This window comes from Balaenoptera ricei, chromosome 20, assembly GCF_028023285.1.
Source record: "Balaenoptera ricei isolate mBalRic1 chromosome 20, mBalRic1.hap2, whole genome shotgun sequence".
In the NCBI taxonomy this organism is placed as follows: domain Eukaryota; kingdom Metazoa; phylum Chordata; class Mammalia; order Artiodactyla; family Balaenopteridae; genus Balaenoptera; species Balaenoptera ricei.
The window spans coordinates 19,202,185-19,221,160 of NC_082658.1; the positions used below are offsets into that span (position 1 = coordinate 19,202,185).

Below are 18,976 nucleotides of genomic sequence, written 5' to 3' on the forward strand. Positions count from 1 at the left end.
CCCCTGCTCGCCCCAACTAGAGAAAGCCCGCGCACAGCAACAAAGACCCAACGCAGCCAAAAATAAATAATAAATAAATAAATAATTTTTTAAAAAAGAGCTGACATGGTATTAGGAAAACAGAGAGGTAGGCTTCTCACCCATCTGCAGCAGGATGGAGACAACAACGCAGAAGGCACAGAGAGTCCGTGCCTCAGGGTCATAGCCCACATCATGGGGCTGCTCACCCCAGTTCTGCTCCAGGATATGCTCTACCTGGAAGGAAACACACCAAACTGTAAAATCTAGAAACAAAGAAATATACCAGAAATGGCAAATATTTGGCCGCACTCCTTAATCCTGAGCTCACGGCAGACGTAGCAATCCACCATGGCACTCTTGCCTGGAGACCCTCAAACTCTCAACATAGTGACAGGCGCTGCTGATCAGTCAAGATGGGGCCAACTGCCCTCCTGGGACTAATAGTTTTCCACCCCCTTTCTTGCCCATAGGCAAGCAACAGAGCCTAAAAAGCCCATCCCAAATTGTCCTGGAAACTGTATATCCAGGGAATTGCCACAAACCAGCTGAACAGACAGCTGGCAGAGGACTATGAAGTAGGAAGGGACTGGTCACTGGGACTTCTGGATCCCTTGAGAGCATGGGCATTCACTTCCACTAGGACCTGGGCCCTCAGCCCAGGCTGTCTTACCTTGTCCTTCAAAAGGGGCAGGGTCCCCTTATCTAGGCCTCAGCAACAAGCTGCCCCTCCTCAGACAGCTCTGGGGGCAAAAAAGAGGGTGGTTGGTAGAGAGGCGAGGCACGTGGTGGGATGGGGCTTCACTGTCTGGTGAGACCTGGGACAAGCATCAGAGGTTCCAGAGAGCCCCCAGGAGTGCTAGATGGGGGTTCTTCCAAAGGGCTCCTGCTTTCCTCTTAGCCTGCAGGAGGTCGTAGGGGAAGAGGAGGCCCTCCCTCAATCCCTGGCCTGGGAAAGATGGCTAGTGTCTGAAGTGTGAAGTTCTATGCCTCACAAAATGTAAAAGGCAGTGTATACCCCCTTCCTCCCAAGATTTGATCCCCCACAGACCCCTCTGCTCAGCATTTCCTCCACACCAGCTTACATCCAAACCCCTCCTCACCCATCAAGTCATCCAGGAAATCCGAAATGGCTTCTGTGTGCTCCTCTATCAAGACGCCAGCAGGGTATATACAATGGAATATTACTCAGCCATAAAAAGGAACGAAATTGGGTCATTTGTAGAGACGTGGATGGACCTAGAGACTGTCATACAGAGTGAAGTAAGTAAGAAAGAGAAAAACAAATATTGTATATTAACGCATAAATGTGGAATCTAGAAAAATGGTACAGACAAACCTGTTTGCAAGGCAGAAATCGAGACACAGACGAGAACAAACATGGACACCAAGAGGGGAAAGCGGGGGTGGGGGGGTGGGGGGATGAATTGGGAGATCGGGATTGACATGTATACACTAATATGTATAAAGTAGATAACCAATAAGAAACCGCTGTATAAAAAAAATAAAATTCATTGTTTTAAAAAAAAAAAGATCCGAGCGGCGTTAAAAAGGCTGCATATGGGGCTTCCCTGGTGGCGCAGTGGTTGAGAATCTGCCTGCCAGTGCAGGGGACACGGGTTCAAGCCCTGGTCTGGGAAGATCCCACATGCCGCAGAGCAACTGGGCCCGTGAGCCACAACTACTGAGCCTGTGCTCTAGATCCCACGAGCCACAACTACTGGGGCCCCCACGCCTAGAGCCCGTGCTCTGTAATAAGAAGCTCATGCACCGCAACGAAGAGCAGCCCCCGCTCTCAGCAACTAGAGAGGGCCCGCGTGCAGCAATGAAGACCCAATGCAGCCAAAAATAAATAAATAAATAAATAAATAATTTTAAAAATTAAATTAAAAAAAAAATTTTTTTAAAAAGAAAGCTCAGTTCTCTCTCTGTAAGGTCCTCTTTCTCCCCAACCTTCCCACCTTGCCCTCCAACAGAAAAAAAAATACTGGGAGAGAGATGGGAGTTAACACTTCTAGGGAAGAATTAGTGTCATGCTGGGGCAAATCCTCGGTCAGTGGTGTCTGAGCAAGGACCCTTCATCACCCTTCTTCTCATTCCCTGGAACTTCCCCCCACCTTCCAGCTCACCAGGGCCCCTCCAGGCTGACACAGACCCCAGCTGAATCGACCGCCACCCTACTCATGTGTTCAGGCTCCCCCATCCACCCCGCCCTACCAGGCCTTGCGTACCCATACTCTCTGCGTTGGCGAAGACGAGCTGCTTTACTCGATAGCCCAGGACCTTCTCAGGGGTGATGGTCACTTCCGTTTGGTGCTAGGAAAAAGGAGCTCAGGTTGATTGATCCCTAGGCGCTTGACATAGTTATCTTGCCTGATCTCCCAAACAATCCTGGGAGGTAGACATTTTTATCCTCATTTTACAGATGAGAGAACCGAGGCTCTGAGAGGGTCAGCAGATGAGCCCGTTTCACAGCAGTAGAGCTGAAATTTGAACCCGCATCTGACCCCAAAACTCATGTTGTTTCCACTTCATTCAACAAATATTTATGGGGAATTCCCTGGCCATCCAGTGGTTAGGACCTGGCGCTTTCACTGCCAGGGGCCCGGGCTCGATCCCTGGTCAGAGAACTAAGATCCTGCAAGCCGCGTGGCGTGGCCAAAAAAAAAAATTTTACGGAGGACAAAACATGCCTGTTTTGTTCCAGGCATCGTGGCTTCTGCCCTCCTGCCTCCTGGAAAGGGAGGAAGACAATGAACAAGCAAAAAACACCCGTGTAACTATGAACCGTGGGAAGCGCTATGAAGCAAATGAAGACAGAGCACCACTAGAGAGTAACAGGGGAGAGACTGAGTGATGCCACACAGACTTTCTTGGGGCAAGAAGAGAAGTCGTAAGAAGGTCAAGGAGCAGGCAAGACTGCTCAGAGAGGTCTAAAGGAAGAGCTGAAGAGCGCGGCGGCTGGGCTGGCAGCCCCTGACCTGCAGTGGGTGAGCCAGGCTGGCTCTCCCACAGTCCCCACCTCCCAGGATCCTAACCTTGTGTTCATATTGGAGACCAAAACATTTCATCGGGTCCCCCAAAATATACTGCTTTTCACTTTTCAGGATTACAGTCTTTGTGGTCTTCAGAGTTTCTGTCACTAGATAAAGGTCTTCTCTCATCGCCTGGATTGATTGGAACGTAGGGGGCAGTTTCCTCTTCAGCTTTCTGGAGGGAGTAAAAGGGGAATGAGAGGGGCCCCACCTCCCAGGGACATTTCTCCCTCTCCAGCAGCTCGTTTCTATTTGAGACTAAGAAGTGCCTCTGAGGCCGGAAGACCACAGCACCCCCGTCCCAGTTCACTTTACCCACTGTGGGCGGGAACGGGGTGCAAAGTGGGAAGGGAACCCGCTAGCATTTCTGGAAGATTACAGTGTGCCAGCACTGTGAGATACTTCACGCGTCATTTCATTTAACCCTCGCTGCCCCGCTATGATGTAGGCAGGATTGCATCCGTTTTTCATATGACGAAATTGAGGCTTAGAGACAGGTCGTGAATGGTCCAGGTTTACACAGCTAATAAGTGTATAACTGGGATACAAACCCCAGTCTGTATGAGTCCAAAGCTTGTGCCCTTCCCATGGCACTGAGATAGGTATCTGCCCAGTCCACAACACTCCCTTCTCTGAGAAGGGGCTCCGACTCCCTGCACTGGTCTCTGGGGCCTGGTTGAATTGTCCACCCTTGCGGGTCCATGAGCATCTCTGATTCCATAAAGAAATTCATCTGGTGACTTAAAACAGCCTGATGGCAGACTTCCCTGGTGGTCCAGCAGTTAAGACTCCACGCTCCCAATGCAGGGGGCCCGGGTTCGATCCCTGGTCAGGGAACTAGATCCCGCATGCATGCCACAACTAAGACCCCGAGCAGCCAAATATAAATACATGTATAAATCTACCTCCCTCCCTACCTGATGGAACTTCTGGTATTCGCAACCAAAAGACCCCCAAGAAAGTCCTACATCCTTGCCTGAGCAGATCTTCCTCTACCTACCCTCCCCCACACAACTCTATTTACACATTCCACATAGCTTCACTCTAGAAACAACAGGCATGCTAGAAAAATTGAGTTCCCTCAGAAAAACTGCAAAAGCCCCCTCCCCAGCAATACCGTGGTGGGTAGGGTAGTTCAAAGGACCAGTACAATTTCACTGTAAGGCTTTCAGTTTTTAATTAAAAAGGAAAAACAAAAGGCATCCACCCTGCTCAGGGAGGGCTAGCCCAGGAGAGCAGTGGGGCCCCTTCCCCCAACCCATCCACACTTTCCAACAATTGCAGCTAGGGAAGAAGACACCAATACCAACCACAACGTGACTGCTGAGGAGGAAGGCTGGTGATATCCCTCTAAGTCCCTTGGAAGGACCATGCCCTCAGCTATCAGAACTTCTGTGGCACTTGATTGGTGCCACCCTGGTGGGGTGGGCTGGTGGCACTTCCTGTGCAGGAAATGTTCAACGGGGGTGCTTTGATTTCATAGGGCTTCACTTCAGCTCTCTTACCAAGTACTTACCATGTGCTGGGGATAAACAGAGAGGTTAGTAAAGTCAGTCCCTGGTCACAAGTTGTTCTTAGTGCAGTGAGGGGAGGGAACATGGAAACCACTAGCTTACCGCAAGGCAGAGTGAAACAGGCACAAAATACAGATTTGGGCAGCACAGTATAGGAAAACAGAGGAGAGTGGCCTCTTGAAACCAGCCAGTTTTGGTCCAAGCCCGAGTAATCAATCACCCTGGAGGACAGCAGGGAAATGAGTGAATTGAGGACCTCAGAAGAAGGGCTCCTGGAGGCTGATCCTGGAAGAATGAGAAGGCTTCCTGAGTGTGGAGAAGAGGAGGGCATGCTTGAGTGAAGCAGTGGGATGGGGAGAGCTGGGAGTAGGGAGTGGGAGGCTGCACCAGCCAGGGGCCCCCCCACCTCAGACGCCCTTGGTGCCCAAAATGGGCTTCTCCCTCTCTCCCTCCCCCTTGCTGCCCGCATCCAGCCTCACTTGTTCTTAAGAGAATCCAGGAATTTCTGGAGTATCCGGGTCTTTGATAACTCGATGCCCTGCTCCGGGAACCTGGAGAATGTTATTCCCACTTCAAGTGTTTTTTCTTTGGGTAATTTCACTGTCAAACTTCCCTTTGAGTCTGCGCTGTCCATAACTTGGGACTTAACCTCTTGACCTGGAAAGAGAAAGGTAAACGTCACGTTGAGGCTGACCCAAAAAGATCTCTCTCTAGAAAATCCTCCCTGGTGCACCCCGTCCTGGGCTCCCCTCCATGATCCCCTTCCCTTCTGAGGAATTCTTCCAGCTGTGGCTCTCCAGCCAATGCTGTTCTCACCAGAAGTCATCATGCCTGGAGCCCACTCTGCCACCTTCTTACTAAATGACCTTGGATAAGTCACATCACCTCTGAATCTGTTTCCTCATCTATAGAAGGAGAATTTTTTTTTTTGGCCACGGCCTGCAGCATGTGGGACCTTAGTTCCCTGACCAGGGATCGAACCCGTGCCCCCTGCAATGGAAGCTCGTTGTCTTAACCACTGGACCACCAGGGAAATCTCTATAGAAGGAGAAATATTAATAGTACCTACTTCCCGTGCTTGAAGAAATTAAATAAACTAATGCAGTTAAGCACTTAACGGAGTGCCTGGCACACATACTAAATGTTCAGTAAATGTGAGCTAGTCCTATATAACTATTTGAGAGGCTGAAATGAGACAGGGAAAAGTAAAGTGGAAGAATTAGGAGCCCCTGACCTTGGGGAAGTAAAAGTTAAGCAGAGTTCAGTCTCTGTGTTTGTGTGAACTGTGCAGGTGCAAAGTGAGGCAAGTCTGGAAAGTTGCCCACCCAAGTGGACTCTGCCCAGCCTTGCATAAGGCCTTGCATAAGGGCGTGGACTCCAAGTCAGTTGCTGCCCTGGAGTTAGTGGAGCATATGTGGAGATGCTGCCAGGCTGAGAGCCCTTCTCTCAGACCTCCCAGTTCTGAGCCTACAGAGCAGGGAGAGCTTCTACTGCTGGATTTTGGGGACAGGGCCAGATTTACAGAGAAGAAATGCATTTTGAAACTGGTGGAAATATGACAGACCCAGAAATAGTGCCTGAAATCAGTCCTGTGTGTGTGACGCTAACGTCTCAGGGCCCAATTGTTTCTTGAGTAACGTAAAAGTTTGTGTGTACTTTATCAGAGAGAAAGAAAAATCAAACCTTATGCACACAAAGAATACAGTATGGGGGAATTCCCTGGCGGTCCAGTAGTTAGGACTCTGGGCTTCCACTGCAGGGGGCATGGGTTCAATCCCTGGTCAGGGAACTAAGATCCTGCAAGCCGCGCGGTGCAGCAATCAATCAACCAATCAATAAAACAGTATGGAGGAGAGGCAGGGGGAAAGAGTACCTTGACAGTGGAGAAACCCGACAGGCACTACCTCAGCCAGCTGACCAAGGTCAACATCAACAGTGATAAGTCATGTTGATAGTACATAACCTTGATATGATGTGATGGGAACAGCACTTTACCTCTGCAGTCTTCCTCCCCCAAACCCATTACCTAGGTCTATCCATAAGAAAAAAAATCAGACAAATTCCAGTCTGAGGGGTGTCCTACAATACACCTGACCAGTACTCCTCAAAACTGTCAAGGCCATCAAAAACAAGGAAAGTCAAAGAGGAGCCAAAGGAGATGTGACAACTACATGTAACATGATGTCCTAGATGGGATCCTGGAACAGAAAAAGGACACTAGATAAAAACTAAGGAAATCTGAATAAAGTATGGACTTTAGTTAATTAAAAAAAAAAAAACTATGTACACCATCTACACCATATAGTTAAAAAAATAATAATCTGTTTGAAAAGGGAGCAGGCCAAGTCGCTGAAAATCAATTTAAATTACCAGTTCACCTCATTCTTAAGGATTTTTTTAGTTTGGTTTCACCTCTCCGTCTGAATTTTTTTATGCAAACAGATAGACTTTCCCTTAAAGGAAGTTAACTGACTTCTTAGTCAAATTTTTTTTTCCATAATTAAACTTGCCCCTGCCCCTGGGGAGTAATATGATCACTGCAAAACATCCTAGTCTTGCTTTAAAGTTTTCTTGTTTCCAGTGAACTTGTCATTTTTTTTGTTGTTGTTGAGAATTAGCTTTTAGTAAATTGACTCTTGGCAATTCTCGTTTCAGAGAATTGACTCAGAGTCTTTGAAAAATACTAATCTGAAAATTTCCTAAAGTCCCTGGCTCACTTAAACCCCACTTGTGGAAAAGCCCACCACCTCAGAGTATTCTGGGCACTGCTCTTGGTCACATAACAGCAGTACCAGGCACGTGGCAGGTGCTCTAAAACTATACAGTGGTGTTAGAATTCTTTTCCATCTCTTGGTGAGACCCAAATGGGCTTTGGCACAGATGTCTGAGCTGTAAAACTCCTCACCATGAGGCATGAGATGCTGCAATAAGTCTCCAAGTGAGGGTTCATCAACACCTATCCTGGGGCTTCTGAAACCCAAGAAACCCCAGGAGTCGCTGAGCTTGGAAGCAGGGGGATGGAACAGACTTCTCTACTAAGGCCTTTGAGCCCTTAAGGGAGTTCTGCTCACCAGCAACTTCCCATTCAGCCATGATCTCCAGGAACAGAAAGGGATAATAATAATAACCGCCACCAGTAGAATGATTGAGGCGAACTTTTATTGAATGCTCCTTCTTGCAGGCACTGTGGTAAATGATTTACGTAATTTCTCTCTTTTGATTCTTGCAACAGTCTTCTTGAGTTGACAGATGAGGAAACAAACTTAGATAAAACCACTTGTCCAGAGGTTACCCAGCTGGTAAGTGTGGCAGAGCCAGGTTTCGAAGCCAGATGCCCCCAATTCTAAAGACTGAGTCCTTTCCTAACCACTAAGCAAACTGCCTCCATTTAATTATCCATTTAAATGATAAACATTATAAACACATGAGAAGACCTCAGCTACTTTAAAAGCGAATTATTTACAAAGGAAAAAAATAGGAAAGATGACTATTTAAGAAGAGTTTCCAATAAAAATAAATTTCCATTTCCCCTATTCCCTTCTCCCCATGCAGCTCTCCCATACATTTCTTAAATTGAGGTGTATGGACGTGTACATACAAATACCACGGTTTCTTTTTTGACTGGCTGACCTCGTTGATAGCAATGGGGTGTTGACAGTGGGGTAGCGTAGGCGTGGGCAAAGTCTCTCACCCACCTCATACTGACCTTGGAGCCCAGGAGCCAGCTTATCAAACAGCCCTTCACCCTTGTCCATCTCCAGGATGTCCTACAGGGTGAGGTCTCTCTTATCATATTGGTATCCGAAGAAACGTCTCCTCTCCTTCACCAGATAGAAGCAGTGGAATCTGTCAGCATCAATGAGGCCTCTGACAGCAATCATATCCCCACCAGCGTCCATGTGTTGGACCACAGCTCTTGTAATTTTCTCAAATACCGCGAGCATGGTGCCTGGACCAACTGGGAAAAGGAAGCCCATTGCAGTTTGGGGGAGGGAAATACTGGTTCAGGTTTTTAAATCTTCTACCTTTGGCAGCTTGGGGTCAAGAAATATCCAAAAGTTCTAGGCCACCCAGAACGGTTTGCATTCCCTGTTTCCACAAGGTGTGGTGGTCACTACACACTAAGGTGGGATGGCCATCACAAATGCCGGATTCTCCTCTGCCCCTTGTGGAACCCTTCTGGAGGAAAGATGGAGTGGTGATTGCCCCAGAAGGAAAGCTAGATCTGTTTTCTGCATCTCCCACAGCAGAGTTGCCCCTTGCTCAGAGGGGCCTGATGGGTGGGAAGGCAGGCCCACCATCCCCAGCCAGACCCTCACCAGTGCTGATGAAGAGGACCCAGGAAGAGATGAGGGGCATGACTGCCGGACCTCACATTACCAACCCCAAGATGACTCGCTTGGCTCTGACTCCTGGGGCTCCCCCCTTTCCTGTTCTGCAAGGCAGTTGGATGGTTGCCCCTACCAACCATTTCCCAGTGAGATGGTCATAAACTGGCCACAGAAGGAAACAAAAGAGAAAAGGTAGCACTCTACCTTGGTACTCAGAGTGGCTTGGAGCTAGGTGCTCTGGACAGCCCCCCACCCCCAAGTCCTGTCTCCTCAGTTTCTGGTCAACTTCTGAAGGGTCCCCTTATACTTGGTAAAATAAAATGAATCCCAAAACCCCGCCTGGGGCATCTCCCTCCACCCACTCTCCCCTTCACCCTCTCCTGGTCTACTTTTGTCTCCATCTTGCCTGCCCTGCGGGACCCTCCACAGGCCCACCACCGGGCCAGCCTGACACAGCTGCTCCTCCCCCATTTCTATTCAGCAGCAGCTCTTGTGTCCCCACCATGTTGGACCCTTCGGGCTCTCTTTCCTCCAAATCCTTCTTACTCTTTCCCCTTCCATCAATCATTCTACATCTCCTTCCTTTTGACATCTCCTTCCCTTTCTTCAGGCTCCTTTGCCACCCTCCTGAGGCCAGATCACCCCTCACAGTCTTCCTGGCCACCTTCCCCTAAGTCCCTTCCGGCTAGCCCAGGCACCTACTCACCCATGCTCCCTTCTCTGCCCCTGCCCCCATTATGGTGGCCAACTCTCAACTCACTCCCCACCTAGGAATTCATCTGGGTATATGGAAAGGCTGTGCCCAGGGCCCACAGGTCCATCTCAGGGGCCACCCACCTCTTTTTTTGTCCTCAGCTACTCACCAAAAATGGAGGTTGTAAGAGTCCCCTCTGTGTAAGATCTCTGCACAGTTCCTGGCCACTGTGTCTCAGGAAATTATAATACGGGAATTGAAAAAAAAAAACAAAAAAACAACTGGAAAGCTAAGTGCCCCACCTCTCAGGCTTTTAGATAAGCCACATTATGGCTGGGGTGGAGGCAGACAGGCCAAAGGTAAGAAACCAACCCTTCCCTCCTCCTGGACCCAGGGAGCAGGTGGGAGATAGATAGATATACACAGATGACACTGCACTGTAAAGACTCCTCCCTCTCGTGGCCGTGTGAGCCTCAGTAAGTCCTCTTCCCCTCCCACTCATGCTTATGGCGGGGAGAAGGAAGCAGGAAGATTCCTCTGAAGACACAAAGGCCAGGAGGAGATGCAGCCCTCCAAGGCAAGGAAGAGAAGTGAAACAGGGGAGGAATTCAGAGGAAAGGGCTGGGCACCCCTTGGGACTCTGGCTTCTATATGAAGCCACTGCTGAACTGACCTCCTCCCTGGCCATGTCACAAGCTATCCCTCTGCCAGCCCAGCCTGGCTGAAGCCCAGAGGTGTAAGTTCTGTCTGAGGACCAGCCAGGCGAAGTCCCAGAGCAAAATGCTGCTCTCTGGCCGGCTTGCTGCCTCTGCCGGTTCCCCGCCAGCCCCTCCAGCTTGCTCTGCTGGAGGCGGCAGGAAGAGCAGAGGTCCCAGGGGCCCTCCCACCATCCAGGCAGAGGGTCGGACTGATGCTCCACGCTGCCCCCTCTCCGCCCCCTCCCGGAAGCAGAGGCCAAACTCAGGGGAAATAGGAACACACTGTCCTTTATTTGTGTTTCTCAGAATACTGTACAAAGGGAGTAAAAATCCTATTCACACTTTGCTTAGAAAGATTTTGAGGTCAAAGTTCCTTATGATACGTGGGGCAGGGGTTGGGGGGACCAGGACGCAGAAAAAAGGGCCAGTGACGCTGCCACCGCCACTGCCACTGCTCCCTCAGAGCCCTGGCACCCACACCTTCTCAGAAGTAACACGGACCCCAGTCAGGCTGGGGAGGGGAGAAGGCGGCTCCCCTCCAGCCCACGCGAAGGCTCCTCCCCGCCCCTGCAGGTCACTCCCTGCACCTGCCGCTGTCCCGCTTGACAGGGACCATGCGGGACTCTGCAGCCCACCAAACCCGTCTGGAGGTGGCCTGATGGCCCCATAGGTACATGCCACACAAGAGGCCCCGCCCCGGCGCAGTCTGCATGAGGAGGTTACCGGGTGAAGGGCTGCGGAAGGGCCCCACCATTCGTCATTTCTGTCCCATGTCCCCGCGGCCCTCACACCACTGCAGACACGGGTGTCAAACTGGACCTGTGCTTACGATGACGCACAGGCCCCTTCCACCCATCTCCACCCCCTCATGCCAACCCAGGAGCAGCCTCCCTTCCCATTACCCCCACCATGCTGTGGGTAAGTGACCCCTCCAAGCCTGCCCCCTTCCCTGACCACTTCCCAAAGAATGAGGTTGGGTCTGTTCCTCCCCCCCGCGTCTTACACGAACCCCCACTGCTATACGGCCCCATTCTTTTCAGTCTCAATTCACCCTCCCCACCCCTGCCCCCAGCCCCCTCCCCACCTCCACCAGGGACAGGAGGCTGCAGCCCTGGCCCCCCACCTCTGGGACCAGGCCATGCACACCCAGCCCCACCCCCCACATCTCTTTATCCTCCCCACCCGCACCTAGTACCCCAGGGGGGCTGTACGGGAGCTGTCTGACTTGAATTAGACAATTCTCTACCCGGAGGGATGAGGCCCTGTCACACAACTGCTTTCGTATATATAAGCACACACTAAGTGTCATCCTAAAGACTTAAGAATTAAAGTGAAACAAACTAGAAGCTGTACCGTTCCCTCTGCCCTGCTCACAGGGGTTAAAGTGCTTTAGCAGGCCCAGGAGGAGCAAGCGAGCAGGGGGCTTCCCTGGCCCCTCGTCCCAACCTCACAGGTCTGTGTTCAGCCCAGGAGCCCAGCCCATTCCAGGAGCACCCCCATGAGGCGAAAGGAAAAGATCAACAAAATCAGAAGGGGTCAGAGCCCCAGGGGGGCCCACCCCAAACTACTTCAAGTCTGCTACTGCGGGAAGTGAGGGGGAAACTAGGGCCCAGAGGCGCAACCCCCATCTCTGGCGGTACCCAGCGACTCCTTCTGTCTTCAGCATCACAGCACAGGCTTCTACCCCTCCGCTGCCATCCCAGGCAGGGGAAGAGGCTGCACCCTCAGTACTTATTGATTCCAAAAATCCGGACTCCATGGAGCTGGGGCAGCTTGGGGATGAGCACGCTCATCAGCGACACGGTGTTGAGGATGAAATGCATCTGGTCGTACTTGGTGTAGAAGCTGGTGAGGAAGTACCTGGTGGGGAAGGTGGGGGCAGGTATAAGACTCTGTTTGGAAGACCCCTTTCTCCCTCACTCCCTGGTCGGGGGAGGCAGATTCCTGACAGCCGAGGAGCTATGGGAAAGACCCCCCCGGAACAGAAGTAGGGTGGCAAGATCCGCGCAGCTAAAGAAGCCCCTGCTGACCAGTCCCCTTGCTCTACCCCAAGCCCATGGGCCAAACTCACTGGCAGGAAGAAAGCCCCAACCGAGGAAAGATAGGACCAGGGAGGCACAACCTGAGTCCAGCATAAGACCCAGGGACACCCCAACTTTCCTTCCTTTGCTCATTCCTACGCCAAGAGCCACAGCTGGCGAGGGGTTTAAGCCTCGCAGGGCCCCAGGGTCCCCCAGGCCTTGGCCTTCCTGCTGGCGTCCCCCTCTCCCCAAGGCACTCACAGCACGATGGGTGTGATGGTCAGGAATTTCCGAGATGCCGTGAACTGGACTCCATAGTCCATTTGCTCCCAATGGGTGAGCAGCCTCGCCTTGCCCTGGTCCGGGGTCTCAAAGGGGGTCCCCTTCACCGTGTGCAGGAAGATGTACATGCCCTGGAGGGAGGGGCCTTTGTTAGAGGACGCAAAAGGCCAAAGGCCCTCCAGCTCAGCTCCTCCACCCCAATCACAGACGTGGGCTCCTGGTGATCTGGAGCCCCCTCTGCTGGGCAGGGGGGGTGTGGGCTGGAGGTCAGGCGGGAGGAGCCGGGAGCCTGGCCAGAGAATAAGGGGACCCACCGGGTGAGAGGGCAGGCCTGGCATGAGGAGAGCTCCCGGGGGGAGGTGTCAGCCACAGAACCAGCATGGAGACGCCACCCCTCCAGCCCAGGGCTAGGCTCCCTGTGCCTGCCAGCTGGCAGGGGGCAAGCAGATGGGAAGGAACGAGGCCCCTGCTTGCCCACCACAAGAATACCAGGGAGCAAGCAGGTAGTGAGGGAGCAGAGAGGGGCAAGAGGGAAAGATGCTCTGAGATCCTAACTCGGGAAAGAGGCATTTCTGCCCCAGGCTAGGACCTGGGTCCTCTGGACTCTTTAGGGCCCTTAGTTCAGCTCTCCATGGCCCATCTTCCAGGTCCACAAGTCACCCCATCCTAGAGGTGTGGCCATATCTGCAGATTTTATTCCAATAAAGAGGAGTGGGGCAGAAAGAAGAGGGTGGGGTCTGGGCTCTGGTGACAGGTGCCGTCAGCACGTCACCCTGACATCTGGCCCACGTCTGGCGGGCTCCCACACTCCCCAGCCCCACCAAAGGCAGGCAGCAACAGGCCCTCACCATGTTGTGGATGAGGTTGGTGAGGGTCCAGACGACGGGGACGCTCACGAAGGGGATGCTGAGCAGCACGACGTGGAGAAGCCCGATGGCCAGCACGTAGGACAGCCAGATGCCGCGGCTGTTCATCACCCGCGTGTTGGGGTTCACCTCGCTGTGTGCCGTTCCCACGTTCATCCTGCTGCCCCTCTCCTGCCACTGTTCTGCAAACAAGCAGCACAGGTGAGACAGGCCACACCACTTTCCCTGCCCGCTCACACCCGCCACATCCTGCAGGGAAAGAGGCTCTGCTCTCCCCCAAGAGCTCCAAGCAGGTCTACCATTTTGATTCTCAAGCGAGGAGGCCAGAGAAAGTCCATGTAGACTTAACTCTATTCACTTCTCACTGCTGGGTTGGGATAAACGCCAGGCTGCTCCGCACACAGCCCAATCAGGACGGTGCCCTTCCAGGCACTGGGACTGCCTGGGTGGATAGGTCACCAAGAGGCATCGAGCCCCAGAGTAAAGAAACCACTGCCCATCCCGCAATCTCACCCCCCAGAGGGCCCTCTTCCCACGAAGCCCAGGGGAGGGGAGAAGAGGCCTGTGCCCTAAGAATCACTCAGCATAACCCCTGCTGGACTCCGTCTTGCTGAGGGTCTGACATAAGACATCTCCACCCCTGAGCCCCCCGCCCTCCCGTTAGAAGGAATAAAAGGAGATGAGAACAGTCAGTAGTGGATAAAATATTTGGGGGTCATTGCTTCTACCCATCTCCCCTAATTCTCCAACCCTGGGTCTGACTGGCAGGGTAGAAAGAGAGGGAAAGGGAAGAAAAGAGAAAACAGACTAGAGACAAACTTTGCCCAGACCTGGAAGCTGCCTTCTTGGTGACACAAAACAACCTATCCAGATGTTTTATCCATTTGGCAGCCACTCAGGCTAACCCTCGTGATGCCACCCATTTTGCTGCCAAACTACCAGGGCCCTTTTCCCCACCAGAGGAGAGGCAAGGATAGAGAACATAGCCAACATCTACAGCTCCCACGGGTGGCTGGAGCCCACATCAACATACCTCTCCCAGGGATACAAAACCACACCTGTGGCCTCTCTCCTGCCCCCCCCCCTTTTCTCTCTGCCCACCCATCCTCACCTGGGCCTCCTTTCCCAGCACCGGTTTCCAGGTGTAAGTTAGCACCATGCCTTCCCCTGCCCAGCTCTAAGGGCAGAAGCCCTGCAGCAGGAGGAACCAGGATGGCTGCCCTTGATGCCCATGAAACAGTGCAGCCCAGCTGCATTCCTGGATGCAGGTAAGGAGGGGAACGAGCAGCCCCGTGTCCAGAGCTCAGCTGTCCCCAGATCCCTGAGGGCCCTGTGACCAGCAGGAGGTGGGGACAGATGACACCTTTGTACTGGCTCTCCTCCCTAGCTGAGGGAAGATCCTGCCTGACAAAGACCCTAAGGTCATCACCATGATAAGAGCCCCATCTTTCCTGGGGATACAGAAAGGGGTCCCAGATGAGGGCATCCTGGAAGTGCCCAGAAGGTCACCTCCCTCACCCTGCTCCAACAAACCCCCTCAGAATCAGTTGCCCTCTATCTCTGGCTAGGATCACAGAGTCTGCATAGGAGCTGATTCTCAAGAATCAGTTCCCTACTTCCAGGATAATGGGAACAAGTTTCCTCCTTTCAGATGGCTCCAAGCTTAAAGACCTCAGGGGAAATGTGACCCACAACACACTTTCCCAACATACAAACATACATGAGATGGCCCAGGGTGCATCCAAAAGTAGTGACACTCCTGGGGCCCACCAGCTCAACCCATTAGGCTGGATCACTGGGCCTAAGAGAAACCCAAGGAAATTAGAAAACCAAGAGTGACTCAGTTGTTTACCTTCCCAGGGCCTTAGGGCTTCAGTTGCCCTAACAGAGCTCCTGGGACACCTACTGCACAAAAGCCTCCACCTGGTGGACAGGCGGGTCGGGGAGACTGGCTAGGAAGTGAGGGCTCTGAAGGACTTCATTACTGACGAAGGAGAGAGAAAGAATTCCCCAAGTCGACCAGAAACTGCTGCCCCTCCCCACTTCTCCCTAACCTAGACCTACAAGGGTGTAGGAGTAGCTAGACCTCTAGTCCTCCCTAGTGTTTTGTCCAGGAGTGCTAAGAGCCTTGCTGAGTTCCAGATCATCCTACACTCCTTTCTGGCTGTATCAGGGCATCCAACGAAGCCTGATGAGTCTAGGAGGGGCCCAGACCTATGACTTAAATGATGCCCTGGGAAGCTTCTTCCTGCAACCTGAACACTAAGTGCCCTGAGAGCAAAACATCTCAGGAGCCCGCCCCCTCAAAAGAGGCCCCACCCCCAAAAAAGAAAAAAACAGAAGAGGTCAATAAACTAAGAAAAAGACTGGCAGCAAGAAGCACTCTTGAGACTTTTGTGTGACTAAGGGTACATATCACCTCTGCTAGTGAAATAACCAACTGCCCCTGGCCCAGAAGGGGAGAAATGGAGAGGAGAAGCTGTTGGAGATAGAGTAGGTGCACAGCAGCGGAGCCTGAAAAGTTCTGCTGCCACAGCTGGCAGCTGGCAGGTGGCTGCCTGTGTCAGTCCCTGATGTGGTTTCACAACCTGCCTCAAACCAGAGCCTGCAGCAGCTTTGTTCTGTTAACTACTTTCTTGCTGGTAACTCTTTCCTACTCCTTCCCTCCCTTCCCCTCTGGCTCCGTATACAAATATCTCTGCCTAGCGGGTCTGTCAGACACCTAAGCCGAGGCCACAGTGCCAGCAGCCAGGTGAGCGCTTCCTAATCTCTCCCCCAAGTAAGGGCAGCAAATCTTTCGCCTTCTGGGTTGAGGAGCACAAAGCATCCGAGCCCGCAACCTGGACCCCAACGGGGAGTCCCTGGCAGCACGCCACAGTGCCATTTTCATTCCGCCCACCCCGCAACCCGCAGGGCCACAGTCGTTCACCTCGCAGCTCCGGCTCTGCCTCCCGGACTCGGGGTAGCGGTGGGAATGGAAAAACGGCGAGTACAGGAGGGAACTCACACTAGCACGGGGAGAGGGTGAAGCGAGGAGGTGGAGTTCTCACTATTGTTGGGGTGTTCTGAGTGGGACTTCAAGCCGAAGTGAGGGGCCTCCGTTCCGTTCCCCAGCCTGGGACCTCGCACTCGGAGCCTGGCCCGGTCCGGAGCCCCACCCCCACCCCCACGCGTTCACCCAGCCCTGGAAGCGAACAAACCTTTATCCCCGAAGCCCAGCCTCTCCCCGCCCCCCACCCCCAGACAGAGCACTCCTCCTCTACGCCCCATCCCGGGCCTCCCGCCCGCACTTTCCCCTTTGGGCATCCCTTCGACTGATGCACGCCCCCCCGCCCCGCCTCGGCTGATGCACCCCCTCCACCTCCGCTCACCCTGTCCCGGTCCCCTCCAGCCACGGGCGCCTCCCCAGCAGCCCCTACCTCCTTTCCCGTCCCGCCTCTAGCCCCAGGAGGCTCCCGGTTTGGCCACTTCGAGGCCGCCCGTCCGAGCTCACCGTGCGGGGCCGCAGCTCGAGGCCCGGGAGGGTTGCCCGGGGGCGAGGGCCGCTGCTGCTCCAGCAGCTGTAATAAGCCGCGGCGGCAGCCACCCCGCTGGCAGCTCCGGCCGAATCAGCGCCCCGCGCCGGCCCCCATTACGTCACCGCCCAGCGCCGGCCCGCCCGCCGCCTCCTGGGAGTTGTAGTGTTTTTTTTTTTTTTTAAACCCTGCTCCAGCCCAGGCCTCGCTGGGGCCGCACGCAGCTTTCAATAGCAAGAGAAACAAAGATCAGATGGTATCGCTTTGGCGCATAGCAATGCCTGATTCGGCGTCTGCGCGCTGCATGTGGGGTTTACTCTTGCCCGGTTTTGCTGGCGAGGAAACTTGGAGTTTTAAGTAACTTGCCACAGCCCCCCGCTGGATCCCCCCCAGAAATTCTGACCTCAAGTCAGAGTTTTTCATCTACACCTCGCTGTCTCTGCCCTGGCCCTCCAGAAACCGACTGGCTCAGCCGGTGCTGGACCCTCCTGGAAGAGGGTTTTTCACAACGTTGGTTAGGATGAGAGTCTGGAGGGCAGAGAACTCAGTCCACAGCCTGTGTGCTCCTCAGTTACACCTGACCCAGGCTGGCCTGGGCCAGGTCATATCCTCGGCCTCCCCACATTAGAAGTTGGAAGAGGACTTGGGAAGACGACCTGATGAATAGCCAAGACCCTGAGTCCCAGCCACAGGTCAGCTGTTTGGCTTTGGGTGGGAGGCTCTCAGATCTGCACTTTTCACCTCTCCATGCTGTAAAGGCAAGGGCACAGATTTTCCTGTCAGGTAGACTTAGCAGGCACTGTTTCACCAGCAGTGTCACCCTGGGCAAATATCTTGTCTTAATCTCCAATTCCATACCTGTGAAAACCTACCTCCGAGGTTGTGGGAATTCAAAAGAACGTATGTATAGCAACTGTTGCGTGGTAGGAAGCTATTGCTGTAGGAGGTTGAACTAAATGGCTCTTGAGGTCTCCTGGGTCACTCCCACTCTCCATGTCACCAAGAGTGCCTTGTTTGAGGAGTTTCCACTCCCCCGACCCAGCTTCTAAGTCCACTCTATGCACAACAGGGCTGGAGTAGCAGGATCAGGTGATGTCATGACACGCCAATCTGACTGGCTGTAAACACACACTGAAGGTGAGGAGACAAAAAGGAGAATGCTGGCCCAGGGAACCTGGGGAGCACTCCTCTGTGACCTCACCCACCCTCCCCAGGGGGCTGCCAGGGAACAGCTGTCACAAAGCAGGAGTGGGGCCCCCAGAGGCACCTAGTGGGCACCAAGCAGGTGGATATCTGAACCACTCATCGCAGGAGAACAGGCAGCTTCTCGAATATTTCCAGGGCCAGTAGCCCAAGAGCACTCAGCCCAAGACCTAAATAGTCACCCCAGAGTCTGAAAATTTTTTACCTGTGTCTTACAGAAGTTCCTGCTGGTTGGGAGAGGCCCCTTTCCTTACAGTCAGCCTTGTGAAGAAATACGCAAAAACTGAGTGTTGTCCTTTCCTTAGAAGCCTCCCCGGTATTGAGGCAAAAAAAAAAATGTCTCTTATTTTTCCCAAAGTGAGCCTACTTGTCTCCTTCGACTTTTCTCTGGGATTCTTCCGTCTTCCCCGAAGTTGATCAAGCTCTCTGATCTTTGCCAGTTTCCTCACTCTCTGTGAAGTCCAGTGACCCAGACTGGATCCACGTCTCAAATAAGGGTCTGACTAATGCATAGTCTTAACAGAAAGATTATTGGACATGCCATGCCCTATTAATAGCTCCTGTTATCAAGGGTTTGTTTTGTTGGGTTTTTTTTTTTTCACAACGGGAATGAACAGAGTACTGACTCACTCTAGGTTTGTGGTAAATTGTGGCTCGCTTTCTGCTTAATTTAGCCTGAGTCCGTGTCATCATCTTTCTCCTCTAGCTCTCTGCCTTCATAATTACCATGTCTTCACCAAACATCCTTCAGCCTTGAATAGGCCTAAGTACTTAGAATGAGTGACAGCACTCTTGTGTG

At 52.8% G+C, this 18,976-nt stretch overlaps 2 protein-coding genes across 6 annotated transcripts; both read right to left on the reverse strand.

Annotated features, from left to right (window-relative positions):
- Positions 1 to 111: 111 nt before the first annotated feature.
- On the reverse strand, positions 112 to 8,511 carry GSDMB (gasdermin B). The gene is given in 8 exon segments (XM_059908452.1): positions 112 to 255; positions 692 to 729; positions 732 to 761; positions 1,122 to 1,205; positions 2,250 to 2,334; positions 3,057 to 3,228; positions 5,047 to 5,224; positions 8,274 to 8,511. Coding segments are annotated over 8 exon segments (969 nt in total).
- Positions 8,512 to 11,436: 2,925 nt separating this feature from the next.
- Positions 11,437 to 18,594, reverse strand: ORMDL3 (ORMDL sphingolipid biosynthesis regulator 3). Of its 5 annotated transcripts, XM_059907091.1 has the most exons (5): positions 18,383 to 18,594; positions 17,847 to 18,092; positions 13,442 to 13,641; positions 12,573 to 12,724; positions 11,437 to 12,150 (listed from the first exon to the last, which is right to left on the reverse strand). In XM_059907091.1, the coding sequence occupies exons 3-5, from the start codon at positions 13,613 to 13,615 to the stop codon at positions 12,015 to 12,017; spliced, it is 462 nt and encodes a 153-aa protein (XP_059763074.1). In that variant the 5' UTR covers positions 13,616 to 13,641; positions 17,847 to 18,092; positions 18,383 to 18,594; the 3' UTR covers positions 11,437 to 12,014. The 5 variants fall into 5 exon arrangements, with proteins under 5 accessions (XP_059763074.1, XP_059763075.1, XP_059763076.1 ...); XM_059907092.1 differs by lacking the exon at positions 17,847 to 18,092; XM_059907093.1 differs by lacking the exons at positions 17,847 to 18,092; positions 18,383 to 18,594 and adding an exon at positions 16,953 to 17,072 and having other exon boundaries at positions 13,442 to 13,636.
- Between the last annotated feature and the right edge of the window lie 382 nt (positions 18,595 to 18,976).